This window comes from Manacus vitellinus, unplaced genomic scaffold, assembly GCF_001715985.3.
Source record: "Manacus vitellinus isolate BGI_N305 unplaced genomic scaffold, ASM171598v3 scaffold_76_pilon, whole genome shotgun sequence".
Taxonomy (NCBI): Eukaryota; Metazoa; Chordata; class Aves; order Passeriformes; family Pipridae; genus Manacus; species Manacus vitellinus.
Window position 1 is genome coordinate 1277501 of NW_021940796.1, and position 18574 is coordinate 1296074.

Genomic DNA, 18574 nt, shown 5'->3' on the forward strand with positions numbered 1-18574 from the left:
CAGGCTTCCCTGGCACCCCCAGCCCTGGGGTCGGCACCTCCCACCCTGGGCAGCCTGTGGAGGGAGCAGTATCCCGAGGATGGATGGATGGATGGATGGATGGATGGATGGATGGATCCCAGCTCTCCCTGCTCTCAGCCTCCTCCACACATTTGGAGTGTCTCAGGCTCCTGGAGCTTGGACCCCCAGTCCCGCGGTAAGGAAGAAGACATGCTACTGCTGCCCCATGGCTGAGCATCAGAGATGGGTTGTAACAGAGCATCACTTGAAGCACAGACAGAAAACAGCCGTATCCCATGTCCCGCGCTCCAGCTGACAGCTCAGGACGGGAAGTGATCTCGTCTTACAAGTTACAGGAGCCCGTTTACACAGGGCAGACACTTCCCCTTCCACAGAGACCAAAGCGAGACCATGAACTGCAGCAGGTCAGAGCCTCTGCTTCCCTCGTGGCTCTCCAAACCTCCCGGACATGGTGTGGGAGGAACCCACATCCCTGGGCACCACGGCCTCCACAGCACCCTGCTGCATCCGGCAAGGCCGCTGTGATGCACGTCTGTGGGTGCTGGAGCCCAAGCTCACATGTGGGATGGTCCAGGGCTCTGACAGGACAGCTCTCCATGCTGAGGTTTTTCCCACTCAATCGTTTCATCCATGTCTGGGAGCTGAGCGATCCTGGGTTAAGATCTGGAAGGCTCTGACAGGGAACTCAGAGATCAGTAAGAGTGGAAACACTGGAGGCAAACCTTTGGCCTTCAGTGTGTACGGAACATGTGCCACAACATTCTCTCCCCCAAGTTAACACAGACCAGACTCTTCCAAGGCACAGCGCCTTGCAGTGAGCTTTGGTGGCTGCAATCTCTTCCTAATCCAGGCTTGTTTCAGGGAAAACAGGCAGTTTTACATCCCTTTGATATGGGTCTTAGCTGCTAATGACACTAGGAAGTAAAAAGAAGTGGGAATAGAAATACACAACTACAAAGAATTAATAGTGAATGTAATTTTCAGCCAGTTCCAACGAAATTGGTTATTCCCTGAAAAACAAGCCTTGCACGGAAAACACAGAACACAAACGGTTTTGTCTTGACAGCTGGTGAGAACAACTAAGTGAAAAAGTGAATGGAATATTTCTGACTTCTGTGGACAACAAAAGGTTCCACACATTTGTAAAATGTCCTTTTTTTTACTAAATGGGTTGGTTGGGAGGCAGGGACTGTAAATGCTCTGGAGGAAAGCAGAGGTCTGTGCTCTGACACAAGCAGTGATTGCAGATGCCAGTGGTGTGACTTTCAAAAGGCACCGATGCTTCCTTAAAGGAAAACCCAGGGCTTTTAAAAATCATAAAACCACTGAATGGTCTGGGTTGGATGGGACCTCAAAGCTCATCTCATTCCAACCCCCCACCAAGAGCAGGGACACCTTCCACTAGACCAGGTTCATTCAGAATAGCCCAGAAACCTGAAGAACAACAACAACAAAATGTAACATTTTTAAGAATCATAAGCCCAGTGGTCCTGATCTGGGCTTCAGGGAGATGCAGTGTCTGACAGAATGATGTGATGCTGTGGCGGTTGCCAGCTGAGGAGGGAGCTGGCTGGACAGGCTGGCTCAGCTCCTCTCAGCACTGAAATACTCTTTCCAAACCAATACCAAAAAAGGGTTGTTTCTAGGTCAAGACCTCAGCACTCAATTTTAACCAGGGGCTGACAGTCCAATCTGAACACAGCTGTAAAACGGATTTGCAGGAGAAGCTCTGGCATTCTTTTTGTAATTAGCAAACAGCCAGTGAGCCATGTGCCTTTAAAGGTGAAAGCTATTTTTGACATAAAAATTAGCACGTAGTTCCTCTGTCACCCCTCGGCTGCTGCACGGGGAGCTGTGAACGAACAATCCAAAGATAAGAAGTATAAACATGCTGAATTAAACAAATGCGTAGAAGGGGATCAGGTTTAATTTGTTTTATTCTCTGACAATTAGAAGAGATTTATTTTTACACTTTTTCTCTAAAAAGCATGGGTTAAAAGGTCCACTTAAGCACTGAGACCTCAACGGCATTTAAAAACTTGAAGCGCTTTTAATAGCTGCCTTTTGAAAACACTGTTCAATCTATTTTTGAGATGGATAAACTCAGCCACCGATGAGCAGGGCAGGAGTTTTCCGAAGGGCCCGGCACTGACAAACTGTTGTTCACTTCTCAACAACTCAGCTCCCACACGGGGACTCTGAGATAAAAAACACCACAGTGCTGGATGCTTCAAAAACCTGAGCATTCCTCAAATCCCAGTTTTCCCTCCTTCTCTCTTTGGTGGGAATCTAACCCTCTCAGCCTTGAAAATGAACCCCAGGTGGTTTTCAGGATACAGCTCTGAGTGGCTGTTTCTAAAATAAAAGTGAGGGAAGAGCAAGCAGAACTTGGAGGCTTATCAGCACCCAGAATGCCCCAGCTAATCCTCAGCAGCCCCGGCCCCTTTATGTAACCTGGGATTGCTGCAGCTCAGCAGCTTACTGGGGTCTGGGTGGTTTTCTTTAAACCTCTCGTGGACAAATGCAAACACGTTAAATACTTCTTTCTTCCGCCTCTCTAAAGAAAAAGTTGTTTTAAGAGGGAGGAAAAAAATGTTTTATTGTGAACAAGGGCAAATAGAATTAAAGTCTTATGCTGAGAATAAAATGTGTTTCTCTCTGATCCATCTTGACTGAACAGAATCTTCCCAATTTACAACACTCAGGTGTAACTCTTCAATAAAAGGTGGAATCCCGGATTTCTCCTCACCCCAAACACCCTCTGGAAGTGGTGGGGTGTTCCAAATAAAGAGAAAAACTGCCCATTTATACCATTTACCCCACTCCTGGCAGTGTGGGTGGCTGGGCTGGAATACTTACGTCCCCGTGGCCGCTTCCAGAGCCGGCACCCGCGGCTCTCCTCGCGCGGAGGACGCCCCTCTGTGCCGTTCATCTGACTGCTCTGACTGTCCACGGCACAAATCCAAGGCAAAATTCAACTTTTAAAACTCTCAGTCGGTGCTAAGCCATTCACCTCACGCTGAATGCTTACGGAAACTTCAGAAGGAAAAAAATAAACCCCCTATTGAACTCCTTGCAATCGGAGACCTGAATGGGCTCGATATAAACCCCACTCGAACCAACGGCAGCAATAGGCTTCCCTGGATGTTGGACTCGATCCAGCTTAAAAGTTTCCATGAAATAAACTAGGCTAAGCACATCAGCTGCATAGAAACTAACTCGGTGTAACAGGAGCATCTGTTCTTCACAGCCACCATTTTCCTAGAGCCTTAGCGCGAGGTGCCGCACGGATCACCGGCCGTGACAGCTCCGGCCCCGCCGCACGGGGACGGACATGGATTAGCAGGGAGCATGCACGTCGGATAAACTGCTTGACCAGGTAGCTTTTGTTTGTCAGAAAAACAGCTTAATGTATTTGGTAGGACGGCATTACAGAGCGCAGTCAATGTCCGCACCGAGACAGCTGAGGACACCTCGGACCCATTAATACACGGCACAAAGCAAATGTTTACCCAAGTACAAATGAAACAGGTCGACAATTAGCTAATGCAGCTTTGTGGACATAAACCAGGTACAGTCGAGCAGAACCAACATAAAATAAAAAGGAAACAGCCCTTTTCCTATGCCACGCTAAGAGCACCATGGTTAGTGGTTTGGGAAGCCTCTGTCACAGTGAAAAATTTCCTTGCCGGTGTTTAATGTGTTTATTCTACTGCTACACTGCTGGGATAAAAATAACAGCAGCCAGGCTGTGCGAGGGACCCACTGTCAATACTGCAGTAATTGACAACATACAATTAAGTCTCACACCTGTTTATTGTAAGTAATTCATAGATAACCACTTCTAGTACACATTTTCATATTGGCTTTTAATGCTTTTGTTCTTTTTTTTTCCTTTTTTTTTTTTTAAGCTCAGGGACACCCAAACTTCACCTAAGGGTCACCTCTGTGGTTACCCAGACCCGGAAGGCTACACCTACTTTGGAAAACTGGTGCAAGGCGGTGTCGTGGCCACGGGTCCCAGAGATGGCTCACAATCTACAGGTCCCAACATGCAGGGGGGCTGTGGGGAGGGAGGTTGGGGTGCATGCGCCTGGGGCTGCGGGCCGGCCGTGCCGCTCCCCGCCCGCCGAGCTCCACACAGTGCAAAAACACAGACCTCTACACAGCTGGAGTAAGAACAGTGGTAACAAAGTCATAGCTACATATTCTTCTCTACATTTTTGTTTATTGAGACAAACTAATTAAAAGGCACAAACATAGGGCATATGTTTACATGGACATTATAACAAACATATACATTAAAAGTGTAGGAATGTGTTTCCTTTCTGCTAAACAGAAAGTTCCTAAGCTTTTATATATACAAAAGTTGTACAATTTGATGTCCTAAAGTACAAAAGATCATTTATAAAATTATTTTACACTAAGCTCTATTATTTTTTTTTTGTCTGTTTTTGTTTTACTATGTAGTCCAAGCCCCTAGAACAGTTTCACATAAGGATACAGATACCTGTCACCTGAGCCAGCAGCCTGGCAATCACTGCTCGCACGGACACGGCCGGGGAGGAACGGAAGCAGTCCAGTGTGACTGGTCAGTCCTGCTATGACTCTGTGAAAATGCACACGCTAATCTCCAGAGCTCTCAAATTCATTAAGATAAAAACATCTCAACTGTAATTTCTTTTTTTTTTTCCTCTTTTTTTTTTTTTTTTTGTTTCATGTAGAGTCTTGGGTTTAGGGTGGTTTGTTTGTTTGTTTTTTTAAACAAAGTTTTAAAAATGTGAATATGTGACATGATAGTCTAAAAAGTATATCTGTTTCCCTAGATTTTTGCTTTCTACTTTATGTACAGATAAACAGGTTAAGAAATAAAAAGCACATGTAGCTTAAACATGTGTGACCATTTATGGAGCAGTTCTGGGCTGGACAGCTCAGCACCCCAGAACTCCCACAAATTCGTAGAAATGTGTTAACACAATAGAAGAATAACGTAAAAATGATGATGTTTGCAAATATTTACAAAGTTGAACAGATTTGCACAACACTTGATTAAGAAATAGGGGAGAAATTAAAAGACGCTCTCTGCTTGTCCTGGAGGGGCATCCTACCTAGTTAGTGGTTAGAATAAAAACTGTATACAATTTAATATAAGACAAAACTTCTAGTGAACAACTAACACGTCTGTCCCCTGCTGGAACACCAGCAGGCTCTGATTGGGAGGCAGAGGGCATAAAAATCACACCCAGGGCCTCCAGAATCTTCCAGCTTAAAGCAATATTTCTTAAGTTTCCAAGCACTCCTTTTGCTCCTAGATAAGAGTCCCATGGGGGTCTGACTGTTCAGAGACCATGTTTACATACATTTCGACTCCTCTTCTGTCAGCCATGGCTGTTTCTCACCAAACAATAACAGTTTTTTTAAAAAAAATGTTGACTACAATGCTCTATTCCCTTAGGGTAATATGTTGGGTAATATTTACATCTCCAAATATCAGGTCACAATCCCTATTATATGTTGAAGTTAGAATGATAAGTTATCATATGCTTTGCATATCAGAGCTGGTATCACCTTTCCCATAGGGAATGCTGCCTGAAATTATCATATTCCCAAAGGTAAAATGCATATTTTCTCCAAAAATGCATTTTTTTTTAAATGACAACATTGTAATGCATTTACTCATTAAAAAAAAAAAAACATCAACACAGACAAAGGTTCTACACTAGCTCAGAAACAGTGGACTTGCCTGGCAGGTTAAAATGAGCCATCCACCCTGTCACAGATACAGAGGGGTCTTTGCTAGTGTTTAGATTAAAATAATTTTCTAAGTTATAATTTGAGGGGATAAAACATAAAACTGTTTTTTTGATTACCTTTTTTTTTTGTTGGTTTTTTTTTGTTTTTTTTTTTTTACTTTAAAAACTCTGGCAAATAAGTATCTGCTCTAATTCAGCATCAGTCAGCTACAAGGTAAAACTTACTTTAAATGAAGTGCTCCAGTGAAACTCAAGCCTGAACCATGTGAGCCAAATCAAGGGGAAGATGCTACTGTGGTCTCTGATGGTGTTGCCCCAGTGTCTTAGCCTGAATTTATTATGAACTAAAACAAAACAAAACAAAAAACCCAACAGAACAAAACAAAACAAAAACCAAAATAAAAGAAAAAAAAGAAAAAAGAAAAAAAAAACCCAACCAAACAAAACCCAAAAAAGAACTGCTGGTAAGGATTCCATTTTAATCCTTTTTAATACTGTTTAGAACTTGTTTACCAGGGAGGAGAGGTGGGCAAGGCCTGGGGCAGGAAAGGCATGCTCTCCACTGGTCTCATGGCTATGTTGAGGGGGCCAGCCAGCGTCATGGGCGTGGGCAGGTTCATGGGGGACGTGATGGTGACGGGGTGCGCTATGTTCACTGGAGCCGTGACCGGGGTGGGCAGGTTCACCGGGGTGGTGAGCGTGAGGGGCGAGGTCATGGACAGAGGACTGGTTATAGTTACAGGATGCCCTAAGTTCATCGGACTGGATATATTAACTGCACTTGATACATTTACTGGACTTCTCATGCTCATTGCAGCTGCCACTGTGACTGGGTTTGTGATAGTCCCAGAAGCCACAGAGGACGTTATATTGAATGGAGTAGTAAGAGTCACAGGCGTAGTAGCAGCAGTGGAGGTTTGGCACAAGTTAGCAGCTTCTAAAAATGAGACATAAAAAAGACAAAAAGTTTTTAACACATAAAAAAAACCCATGGACAAGATTTAAACAAAACAAAACAAAACAAAAAAACCCAAAAACCAAACAAGAACAGGTACAAATTCCGGAATAATTTTCTTTAGGAATTATTAGTAAGTTAAAACTGTTAACATTCTATAGCCTACAGGAAATACAAACTCTCATGCAGGTCATTTCAATTCAATTTTTTTTTTTTCCCTGAGAATTCAAGTGAGGTTGTCTTAGCAAGAGGGTTTCCATGTTCATAAAAACAGTATCGTACAATCAAAAAAATCCTCCCAAGAGGAACATTAGAAATAGAGGAGAGAGTGTACATACCGAATGGTACGTACTCTATAGCCTTCTCAAAGGTGAACTGACATTCTGTGAAGGTTTTAAAAAGTCATTATTAGGGACTGATAAGCAAAGCTCGTTTCAATATTTACCTGCTTATTTCAGTCTTAATTACTGCTACTTAATTGCTCCGCTGCTCACAGTACCTCTACTCCAAGCCTACCCCAGCAGTACATCCTTCAACCCCCTTCAGCTCCTCAGCTTCCACATTCGTTTGGGGTTTTTTGGGGTGGTTTAGCAGCAAGCAGGAATGAAGTGCTGAGCAAGGGAGAGCCAGGAGGGCAGCGGGCAGGGGCTGGGGAGCAGGGCTGGGCACTGGGGAGCAGGGCTGGCGAGGGGGGAAGGAGGGCTCTCTACACATCCATCAGCACCACCTGCCGGCTACCCACACCAGGAGGCTCCAAAAACAGGAGGAGGGGAAAGGGGAGGGCTGACTACTAAAGAAACCAGGGAAAATCGTGTTCTACATCAGCGTTACAGCATGGCTAAGTCGTGTCTTATTCCACATTTGTAGGGCAGGACCCCAAGCTCAGTTACACCCACGTGTCAGAGGTAAAACAGGAGCAAAGAGTCCGCTTTGCCACTCGGGCAATACAAATGTAACTTTGAAAGCAACATTAGCCCCATTCAAGGGTTACTGTTGGTTCTTCAAAGTCCATAGCTAGGAGGGGTGGAAAGGAAGGGAAAGAGTAAAAAAAAAATAAAATAAAAATTGTGAAAATAAATTGTATTAGACTAAAAAAATCCCATCTAGTGTTGCAAAGCGACCACAAGTGGCACCAGCACAGGAGAACCAGCAAGGAAAGAGCAGCTCAGGCATGGCACTGACTGGTCTAACTTCACCTTCAAGCACAGTCACACCCAAAGACACATCCCACCCATGCCCCTTCCCCAGTTAAACAAAGCTAACAACATCAGTCTGACACCACTCCTACCCACCCACCTCCCTCACCCCCCATCCTGCCCCAAACCACTTCTGTTAAAGCACATTCAATAATCTCAATAAGCAACGAAGGGAAAAAGGAACAAGACATAGGAAGAAACAAGCAGGAAAATAATTCTCAAGAGATTTTCTAAATCCAACACCCATTTGCTTTATCTGCTTAGTGGCCTGATGATATTTATGTTTCTGTTATCAGTACATCTTAACATGAATAAGCTGTTTCTATACTGTCTAGAATTCAATTATTGGCATAACAAGGCGAAAGGAGCAAGCAGCCTAAAACACAAACAAGACCTAGAAAAGAAAAACAGATTGAAGAAACTGAAAGGAAGGTTAGGAGAAAAGAAAAAAATAAGGTGAGTCAAAAACATTCCTAAAAACAGCCAGTGAAAAACAGTAAACGGTCACTAAGAGCTTCTAAAACATGTAATCCACAAGAGTCACATGACAGGCATTAGAAATCAAACTGTTGTGAAACAAATAAGCAGCAGTAATGGGAGAGTTTAAACTACTATATCGGAAAAACGCTACACTGAAGCAATTTGTTCTTTACAAACTGACACAGTGGCCAACAACAGGAAGCAATTTCTCTTTGATTATGGCAGCACAGGTAAGGTGTGATCCAGCACAGGATCACTGATTAGTTCATTTTGTAATGAAAAAAAAAGCAACAGAGGGAGAAGAGTAAGTTCTCTGAGGTCTAGAAAAAGTCCAGGAGAGTTAATGATGATAAAGTAGATGGAATAAATTGGGAGAGAGAAGATGAACAGGAACAGAAAGTACACACATGCAAACTGGTGACGCAAAGACAGAGGGAGGTGTGTATATACACATATATATATATATATACACAAGTGAACAAGGGTAAATATGCACAAACACAGCTCAAAGCCACATGCAAGTCAAAGCCCACACTCCTGCCCTGGAGCAGACACAAGCCTCCCTTTGTAACTGATGGCTGCTATAGACACAGAGACCAAAGAGAGCAAGCAAAGAGGAGTTCATGTAACAGCCTAATCCTGGGCCTGCTTCCTCCTGCTAGTCCTGAGCTGTGACTTCTAACACGGGGAATGCAACTGTCCTGTAAAACATCCTTCCTGACACCTTGACCTCCCTACAGAACTGCAAACTGCACTGCCTCACAGACCTAAACCCATCAATATTGGTTTGGTTTACCTTTCTTCCTCGCTTTGACGGCCTCTTCCCACAATCTCAGGGTCTCTACCTGCTTTCCAGGCCAACTTGTTACGTGTTGCTGCTGTTGCTGCTGTTGCTGCTGCTGCTGCTGTTGTTGCTGTTGTTGCTGCTGCTGCTGCTGCTGCTGTTGTTGTTGCTGTTGTTGCTGCTGCTGTTGCTGTTTCTGGTTGCTGGTCTCTTCACTCATGCATGCTATGCCAATTAAGTAAGAACACAAATTCACCTTGAAAAGTTACTCTGTTTTCTGCTGAGATCACAAAGGCAACTTCCATAAAGAGCATGTGGAATCTCACAGGATTCCAAGAGCAAAAAATCACAGAGATATTTAAAACCATATAATTAATTCTGTGCTTTATAAAACTACTTTTCCAAGACCTAAAAACCAGAATATAAGTCAAGAACATCTGCTTTAACTGCCAAAAATTGACTTCCTTTCTGATGATTTAGTTTGTATTTAGGAAGAATGAAATCAAAGACTCCAGTGAGCCTCTAGAACTCAAGCTGATTCCATTTTTTCTAAACCTCAGCTCCAGCTCAAAAAAAAAATTAAAAACCTTTTTACTTTTTATTGCAAGTATGACTTAAAACTTTCAGTTTACCTTTACATCACAGAACAGCCTGTCACTACTCCCTGGCCACAGTACAGCTCATCATTCCCACCTCTAACAACTGCTCTAAATGCCTCATGTGAACTGGCTTAGCACCACCATACTGGCTTGGGAAGCCAGAGCTGTAACCCTATACCTTAAAAAATACTTCCCATCCAAATTTCCTACTAAGCTCAACAATCAGGCATTTCAGACATTCCCAGTACCTTCAAATTATCCAGGAGTAACAGGAACAGCAAAGATGCTGTAAATCAATACAGTTTAAAAGGCTTTAGGACGAAGTCAAAGACATGCTTTACTTCTTCCTCTTGTTCCTCTGAAAACCCATTTTATATCACTAACCCTGTGGGTTAACTTAAGTTACAGGTATTTGAAAGTCAAGTCTTCATTTGTTTGCTAGGCACTCCCAGGTCCAGGCTGCAGCATCTCCACAGAGGTTAAGACCAGAAAGAACTACTACAAACATCTCATCTGACCTCCTGCACAACACCAGTCAGATGCCATTAATGCCCAAAACACATCAGGGCTGGATTTAAATCCTCTTCTTGTCAGCTACTGCCAGAGGGAGGAAACATTAAGCCTTGGGGTCAAAGCTCAGGGAAAGCACAGAAATCTTTCTCCTAATTTTGATGAGCTTTAGGTGATGCTTTAAACCTGAAACCTGGCAGATTTTAGCAGTTCTTAAATAGCCTAAAATCTCCAAATTATCTGTTGGACTTCTAGGCCTGCATAGTTGAGGAAGCACTGTAATTAGAAGGTGAGAAAACCTGGGCACTCTCACAAACTGCAGGGCATTCCTAAGGGACAAGAGCACAGTCTAGCAGCCAACCAGTTCCCCACATGCCAATTCTTGAGCTGAAGCAGATTCTGTTACTAAATATCTACTTTTGAGAGGTGTGACCACCCAGACTGATGGGTTCCTTGCATTTTAACGTCATCAAAGGCAATTCCCTTCGCACGCACACTGTTATTAGAAATGTTTGTAAAACGTTCACCTACTTTTATTGATGCCTTGTTTACAGGTATTACAGTTGATACTTTGGCTCTGCCCGTGTGTCTTTAAGTGGCTGGTGATATATGCTGCACTCAGAAGTTTACCACAGATATTACACGATACCTTTCCTTCATGGCGCACCATGTGTGTCCGCAGTCTGTCTTTGGTGGCAAAGGCAGCAGTGCACGTCTAGATGGAGGACAACAGGTACACTTGAGGAGCAGACAGCAGCATTACAGCAGCAGTTAAGGCCCACTGAGAGCCCTTTTTACCTTGCAGGTCCTAACAGTATCCTAAATGTACTGACAACATTAAGTTTTACCTGTATTTATAGAGAAACCAAAATCAAGCTACTAAACAGAGATTGAGAGTGGTATTCGTTTCTGAGACAATCAGGACAAAAATCATACTCAATACTACTTGAAATTTCTTAAAATAGCAGGTTGCCTTACCCTCCAAAGCAAGAGGGAGCTTATAAAAAAGCCTGGAGCAGGCAAAGTTGTTTTTTGATATAATTTTACTGTACAAATATGAACTTGATCTCTTGAATTGCTCAATTACGTCTGTTCCCATCCAGAACAAGGAAATAAAACCTCTTCCTAATGCTATTCTTTTTACCCAAGCCTTTTATTTAATAAGATGAGTCAGTAAAACAGAGGTTGGAATAAGCATGGATATTCCAAGCAAAACAGTTAATTGTTCAAGGGCAATTTAATTATTTCTCTTAGACTCAGTCATCAACTTACGACAACTTGCCTTCCCCTTCCAGCAAAATAACGGATCCAGAATCAAGCATTCCCATCCATTTTAAATAGATGTACTGAGAGACATTTGATTTTAACATGCTGAGAAACACACTGCACACATTACTCCACAAATCAGCACTGAGCTGAGGATGCTGTTACAACCCTACTACTAAGTTAAGCATATGGTAAAACAGAGCAACTATGCTGTTCTCCAAGACAGCAAAAAGCCTCTAATCTTCCTAAAAAAGCAGCCACGGCATCTTTTTAAACTTCCACCAGAACTCCAGCACTGTGTTATGCGGGCGGATGTGGCTTTACTCCTATACTTGCTTATCAAAGGAAAGTCTGGGAGCAAATACAGCTCTGGAAAGATTCACCTGAGATTGTACTGATACAATAAGGTATTGTTCTTAATAAATCATTTTAGCCCTTACTTGGCATTTGAAGGGTCTCTCTGTTGAGTGAACGTGTTTAACGTGACAGCTTAAATGATCAGGCCTGCAAAAAAGAGAGCAACAGGAGAGAAAATGCACTGTTACAAACACACAGTAAGGACACCTTGGCAAGTGGGCTGACACTGCTGGAGACCCCCTGCAGCCCCCAGAATAAATACTTTCCCCTCACCTACCAGTGGCTGTCACCCAGAGCTCCTCACAGTTACTCTGGGACCCAGTTTGCAGCTTAATCCTTGACCCTGTTCTCCTTACACACCCCAAAATGGTACATTTGGTCACACCTTGTGTAAAGGTGAGAGCGCAGCAGCTGTAAAGGTTGATGTTTTCTCTGCTGCAAGCACAGGTACAGACACAGCTAGCAGCAATGCAAGCTCCCCCCAGAGCTCTGTCAGTGCCCTCAGCCCTGCTACAAGACCAGGTGACAGTTTACCTGCCCTGCCCCATTCGGTCACAGACTGTGGCAAAGGCTGGTAAAGGGGCTCTGTGCCCACCCCCGTGACACAGACATGTGTCCTACAGGACCTGGATGACGTCGTGAGGCCATTTCCAACCACTCTCCTACAAAAGTGACTGCTTTTGGCCACTGCTAACCTCGCTCAGATGGAGACCCCCACCCTGGAGGCAGACAAGGTTCCTTATCCCCTCACCAATCTCCTCAAAGGCCTGGTTCTCCCAGCCCCTCGCTCTGCCAGCTTAACCCTTCCTGCGTATGAAGAGCCAACAGCGGAGCGCGCCTGGGATTTGCTACACGGTACCTCGAGAAGCCTTTTCCACAAACACCACAGGTGTAGGGTTTCGTGATGCCCCCCTCGTGAGACCTCACGTGGTAGGTCATGCGATCCTTTCTCTTGAAGCGCTGATTGCAAATGGGACATTCGAAGGGTTTTTCGTCGGAGTGGGACAGCTTGTGCCGGTTGAGGTGGTAGACGTCCCTGAAGGCCTTTCCGCACATCTCGCAGGCGTGGTTCTTCTTCACGGGCTTGCTGGGCTTCTTCACCGTCTGCGTCACTGCCATGGCCGTGGCGCCGGCGCTGCTGCTGGGGTTGGTGGCAGAGGAAGACGTAGTGACAGTGGACAGGATGCCTGCGATAGTCGAAACCAGTGAACTCCGGCTGTTGTCACCAGCGATGGTCGAGATAAGGGGCACCATTGTGGTGGGAGTTTTCTTTGGCCGTGACACTAACTTTATCCCTGTGTGGCAGGACTCGTGACGCCTCAAATGGTAGCTGTCCCTGAAAGCTTTGCTGCAGTAAGTGCACACAAAGGAGGTTTTAGGTTTTTCCTTTTTAATCCCAACAATAGCATCCTTTAATGTTTCTGGTGCAGGCTGAGGTTTCTGCGTTATTGGTAAGGGCAGAATCGGCTTCTGATCGGGCGGCTCAACAGCAGAGCTCAGGAGAGGCAACAAACTGTTCTGTGCTGCCTGCTGTTGGTGATGGGAGGCTTCGTGTGCCTAAAACCAAACATTCACACTTAAATTCTCTGGATGGGTGCTCCCTTTAACACGGTGAGTACATTTACAAAACAACAGGAAAGCATATTCTAGACCAAAAGCCGTGGAAGGAACAACAGGGGAAGGTTACATAATTCTGGTTTTGGACAAGATAAACCGCTCGCACTGTAAATGCACTCGCTGTGCAGATCCTGTGGTAAGTGTAGGACACAGCACAACAACCAAAGAATTATTAAGTTTCCGGAGGGCAACTTTTTATGGAAGACAACGAGATGCTTGTCAGATCTTTTACTAACACAGCGTTTGATCTTTACATAACAGATAACTCATTTTGCTAATGATTGTATCAGATGCCACCTTGGGACTGTCTCTGGAGCTGACGAAGGTACTGACAGGAGTTGCAAAATAACGCCCCACCTTTAAGTCAAGCTTAGTGCACACTGAAAATTGAACTGCAGCCACAGAGAGCCAGGATGTGATAAGGCGTCTTATTTAAACAGCGTGTTCATACCAGTGTGCCAGCACTGAAACCAAAGCAACTGGAATCGGGAGCTGTCTAAAGCCACATCTCTATATTTAGCAGGTTCCCGATGCATTTATCCACTGACCACTGTGCTCTCTGTGTCTGGAACTAACAAGAATAGCGACACGGCCTTTTTCTCTTCGTCAGCAGCTACTTTGTGCTAGGAAGAGAAGCGAATCGATACGCGCTGGGAGACATCTAGAGATGCTGGAGAGCACACATGGGGGGGTGTTGGGAAAAAAACTCTGAAAGCTGTTTGAAAACAGCCAATACCAACTGACTTTGGACTACAGAATCAGTGGGAGAAGCTACAAGGAAGGGGCAGAGAGGGGACCGTGGCCAGCACCGCTCAGCTGAGCTGCAGCCTGCGCCGCCACCGGCTGTGCTGCACCATGCTTGGTTATTCTAAGGCAGAAAACCAGTGGATACTGTTATTAAAACTCATCCAGTGAGACTGGGACAAAACCCTGGCAGATACAATTTTAAAGTGGTTTAGAAACCACACAGACCAATTCAGCCTAATGGAGCATTAAAATAAATCACTCCAGCACCTTAAGCCAGTTTAAGCGCATCTGTATTCAAGATGTGCCTCGGTCTCATCAGACCAGTTTTAAATCAGGCTCGTTATTAGCGCAGCGTGCCAGGCCTGAAGCTGTGTTTGGGGAAACTTGCATTCCCATTAGATCAGTACTGCAGCCTTCCAGGACTCCTTTCCTACAGCTTCCCTTACAAAATAGCACGACTCGAGGCTGCGAAAGCTGAACCAAACACTGTGCTGGCGTGTGACCCCAACCTGCCTACTTTTAGATCAGCTGAGGATGGACAGTGCTAGGGAGTGCACTCAGGCTAATGCTCTCCCCACAGGAATCCATTTCAACACGTCCTTTGGAGAAGCCAGTATTTCTAGCAGCTCACTTTGGGACCTTTTCCTAGTTGGATCTGGAGGCTTTGCCTCTCTGGATCGCAGTAGGTCACCCCAGAGCACCTCTCCCTGGCTGCAGGGTGGCTCCTGCCCCTCACAAGCCCTTCACCACTCCAATCTCACTTTTCAGGAGAGTGATGCTGGTGATCTTTGGATAAAAAGCACCAGGGGATACCAACACTAACCTATGTGGGGAGGAATAGGAGCTCCCTAACACTCCAAGCCTATTTGACAGGAAAACAGTTCACGGGATGAAGCCTGGATTTGGGATGGTAACAGGAGACAAAACTTGTGGGAATCATTAGGAGCCAGGCCAGCCTGTCCATCTGTGTCTGCATTTTCCATCCTGCCTGTGCCCAAGGTCAGGATGCAACAGGTAGGCTGGATATTATCACACCTGCCTGGCCACAGCAGCCACCTCAAACAACAGCCCCAGGGGCTGCTTTGCAGAACGATTGCTGAAGAGCAGGATCCAGAACTCTCCTGGAGGCGACGCTGCTAAATCAGGGCACGGCACAAGCTCCAGCAGCTCCATTAAACTTTTCCCTGACTTCAGTGTCAATTGTGGATTTTCAACCATTTATCTTCCGTGTTTTTAAGAGGGCACTGAGACATCCACATTGCATGAAAGTAGAGTCTGCACGATACACACCAACAGCACAGTACTGAGCAAGTTAAGCACTTGGATACAATTTTAATTTCAAAAAAATGTGAAATGTTTTACAACTTTAAATGAGCATTAAACAGTGTTGTTAAACTGCACCAGAAGACACTGCAGAGCACCTAATGATAGCTCCAGAGATACAGTTTCAAAGGCAGAGCTAACAGATCGGATAATGGAGAGCCCAAATCCTTTGGACAAGGTTCAAACTTAGGCAGTTTATGGATATTTTTAAGCCTCAAAGAATCGTCAGCACTTCAAGGTAAAGATGCACTTATTCCTACGGACCCGATGGAGATAGTGGACATAAAACAATGTATATTCATAAGGCTACAGGCTATGGAGCTGCTGCTTACATAAGTCTGCTTATCTTGGTTCCCAGAGAGCCAGCGTTATTAGCACCGTCCTGCCCGCAGCCCCCGTGGCACGAGCCCTGTTCCTCAGTTTCCAAGGGCTGCCTGCCTTAAAGCCTTTTAAAAAAGGATCAGGCAGCATTTTTTTTTAACTCCCTGTTGGAGAAGGGAAGCAGCACCTGCTGCACGCCTCTCGCGGGCGCTGCTATTCAGGCTCCGACCACAGTTTTACTTGACCCAGAATTAACGTCAAGTCAACATTTTGGGGATATTTTGACAGCCTGGGACAGGCTCTCGTGCAAAACCCCCTCGTTCTGTCACTAGTTTCTTCCCTCACGGGGAGAGGGGGCAGCAAACAAAAAAAACCTGCAATTCGTGACCCGGAGTGTAGGATGTGGCATTGTGAACTTCCAATGCCAGAGGCTAAAATATTTTTGTGCTCCAGCCTTAATGTGAGAGCAACAAATTAGGATGAGTCATATCTTGAACGCTCCATCTGATGGATGAGTCCTCCTCACATTAACAGATACAACTTTCGCTTCCCGACCAGATACTAAAAGTAGGTTTCCAAATAAGCATTTCGGGGACTAAGGAGATCCAAACAAGAACTGCTTATTCAGTAGCATGATTGTTCCTTTAGAAAGGGATACAATTCATCAAAATGCCACCTAAAAACAATCAAACAACTTTATTTGGAAGGAGCGATTTACAGTCGCACAGCCCATTGCTACGGGACTAAAATTACGACGTCGAAACCTCCTCTGAAAACATTTGGCTAAAAATTACAACTTTATATCCCGGGTATCTAACTGTCCCTTAGGAATCCTGTCCTAGCTGGAACACACACTCGGCTTAAAACTCCCCCCAGGAAGAATGAACATGAATATTCAGTCACTTGCATTTGTTACTTAACCGACACAGGGGAGAGGCTTTTAAATCCACGTTTTTTAACTAATTTTAACTAATCAGCTGGGTCTTGGCTGCTGTGTGCTGTGAGAATGGGAAGAAGAAAGTCACATCAGGAGTACCTTAATGCTGCTTTCAGCTGGGTGCCTTGGGATGCTCGCAACCCAAATCGCTGATTTTTAACAAAATCACTCCAGAAACGATATTCAGCATTTATTATGAGGTCTGAAAGCTTTATTATTTGGGGCAAAAAATAAGAAAAAAAATCAGAGGAAAATTTCCACATCACAGTTTTATGAAGATGCTTCCGAGTCGCACGCTGGGAAAGTGAACTGCTGACTCCTTAATTAAAAGCAGCAAAGGCGACTCCTAAATCAGCCTGTGACATCACTATTTCAAAACTCAGCACCTTCAAAAAACACGGACGAGCAGCGAGAAGCTGGACACGTACTTGAAAGCATTACTTGGCATTTCTCAGAGCCTGCTGCAATACCGTCCTGCCAGCCTAGGAAAAATTTCCCCTGGAAAGCGCTCAGCCGGGAGGCAGCAAGGCACTACACCAGCCCCGGCTTGGAGGGAGATGGCCCTAAACTAAGGAGATTAACTTCCTAGCGTGAAGTTTCCTACGTGCGAATCACAACTGCCCACTAGAGTGAGAAATAATTCACCAGACCTCAGCCAAACTCGATGGCATCACCCGCATCCATCACGAAAAGGCGGAAAACCCAGCGCCCAGCTCCCGGTACCGGCTCCCCGGAACATTCCCGGCGTGTTTTCGGAGGCAGAGAACCCGAGCGAGTGACTCATCCCTTGGTACTTGCAAGGGACGAATTTTTCCTCTCTAAAGGAATGGTGCTCGCTCTTGGCGGATTTATTCATTCAACTCAGGTTTTCAAACTCGTGTCACGGGTTGGGTTTGGGTTTAATTCCGAGGAGGACAGTGAGGAAGCGAGCGGCCGCCACCGGGAACGTGCAAAGAGGATTATTTTACCTTGAGAAAGGTGATGTGCTGGGCTTTTTTTTTTTTTTTTTTTTTCCCCGCTGCTGCTGCTGCAATCACACATTTTATGTTTTCCAGCTCAAAAAGAGCAGGAGAAAACAATCCAGCGTGAAAGGGCTCGCGAGGCTCACAAAAGCCAGGCGAGGATTTTTTTTTTCGGATTTTTTTTTTTTCTGGTACACTGGATTTTCTTCGGAATTACATAAACAGCGGCGTTTTTAAGTCAGTCTTTCGCCGACAGAAAGGGGGAAAATTGTGACTCAGTTGGCAAAGGGAGGGGTTGCACGCTCCACCGTCCCTATTCCTCCCCATTCCCGTTAGGATTTCGCCAGTTTTTACAGAAATCCGGCCCGCTCGCGTCCTATTTTAAAAGAAAACAAGCTCCCTCGTCAGCCGGCCCTGAGTCAGGCTGTTTAAAGAGGGATTAATTTATTCTCCCAGACACGGCGTTTGTTCCATCGGGGTTTTGTTAGAGCCCGGTGGAAGCTTGGGGTTGTTTTTTTTTGTTGTTGTTGTTGTTGTTTTTCTTTTGGGGCGGGGGGGTTGAGGGTGGAAGAGAAAAACAAACACCAAAAAAAATAATAAAATTTTAAAAAAAAAAAAAAAAGCGCGATTTCACGTTTTGGAGGGAGGGGAAAAAAAATAAAACACGACTACGAATAGACGGTTTGCGAGGGAAGCGGGAAGGGAGCGCGCTGCGGGGCGGCGGCGGAGGGAGAAAGTGCAGGAGG

At 45.0% G+C, this 18574-nt stretch overlaps 1 protein-coding gene across 2 annotated transcripts; it reads right to left on the reverse strand.

The window, feature by feature from the left end:
• Window positions 1-3405: 3405 nt before the first annotated feature.
• On the reverse strand, window positions 3406-13501 carry VEZF1 (vascular endothelial zinc finger 1). Of its 2 annotated transcripts, XM_008929445.3 has the most exons (6): window positions 12781-13497; window positions 12005-12068; window positions 10830-11013; window positions 9202-9414; window positions 7068-7112; window positions 3406-6711 (listed from the first exon to the last, which is right to left on the reverse strand). In XM_008929445.3, exons 1-6 carry the CDS (start codon window positions 13173-13175, stop codon window positions 6284-6286), a joined length of 1329 nt encoding a protein of 442 aa, XP_008927693.3. In that variant the 5' UTR covers window positions 13176-13497; the 3' UTR covers window positions 3406-6283. The 2 variants fall into 2 exon arrangements, with proteins under 2 accessions (XP_008927693.3, XP_017940299.2); XM_018084810.2 differs by lacking the exon at window positions 7068-7112 and having other exon boundaries at window positions 12781-13501.
• Window positions 13502-18574: the final 5073 nt, after the last annotated feature.

Excerpts from the sequence above, each read along its gene's own strand:
- VEZF1 (XM_008929445.3), bottom strand. The coding sequence starts at position 13,175 with ATGGTGCCCCTTATCTCGACCATCGCTGGTGACAACAGCCGGAGTTCA. Across the intron at positions 12,069-12,780 it reads TGTGGAAAAGGCTTCTCGAG|GCCTGATCATTTAAGCTGTC; the intron begins GTACCGTGTAGC and ends TCTTTTTTGCAG. Across the intron at positions 11,014-12,004 it reads AGAGACCCTTCAAATGCCAA|ACGTGCACTGCTGCCTTTGC; the intron begins GTAAGGGCTAAA and ends TCCTCCATCTAG.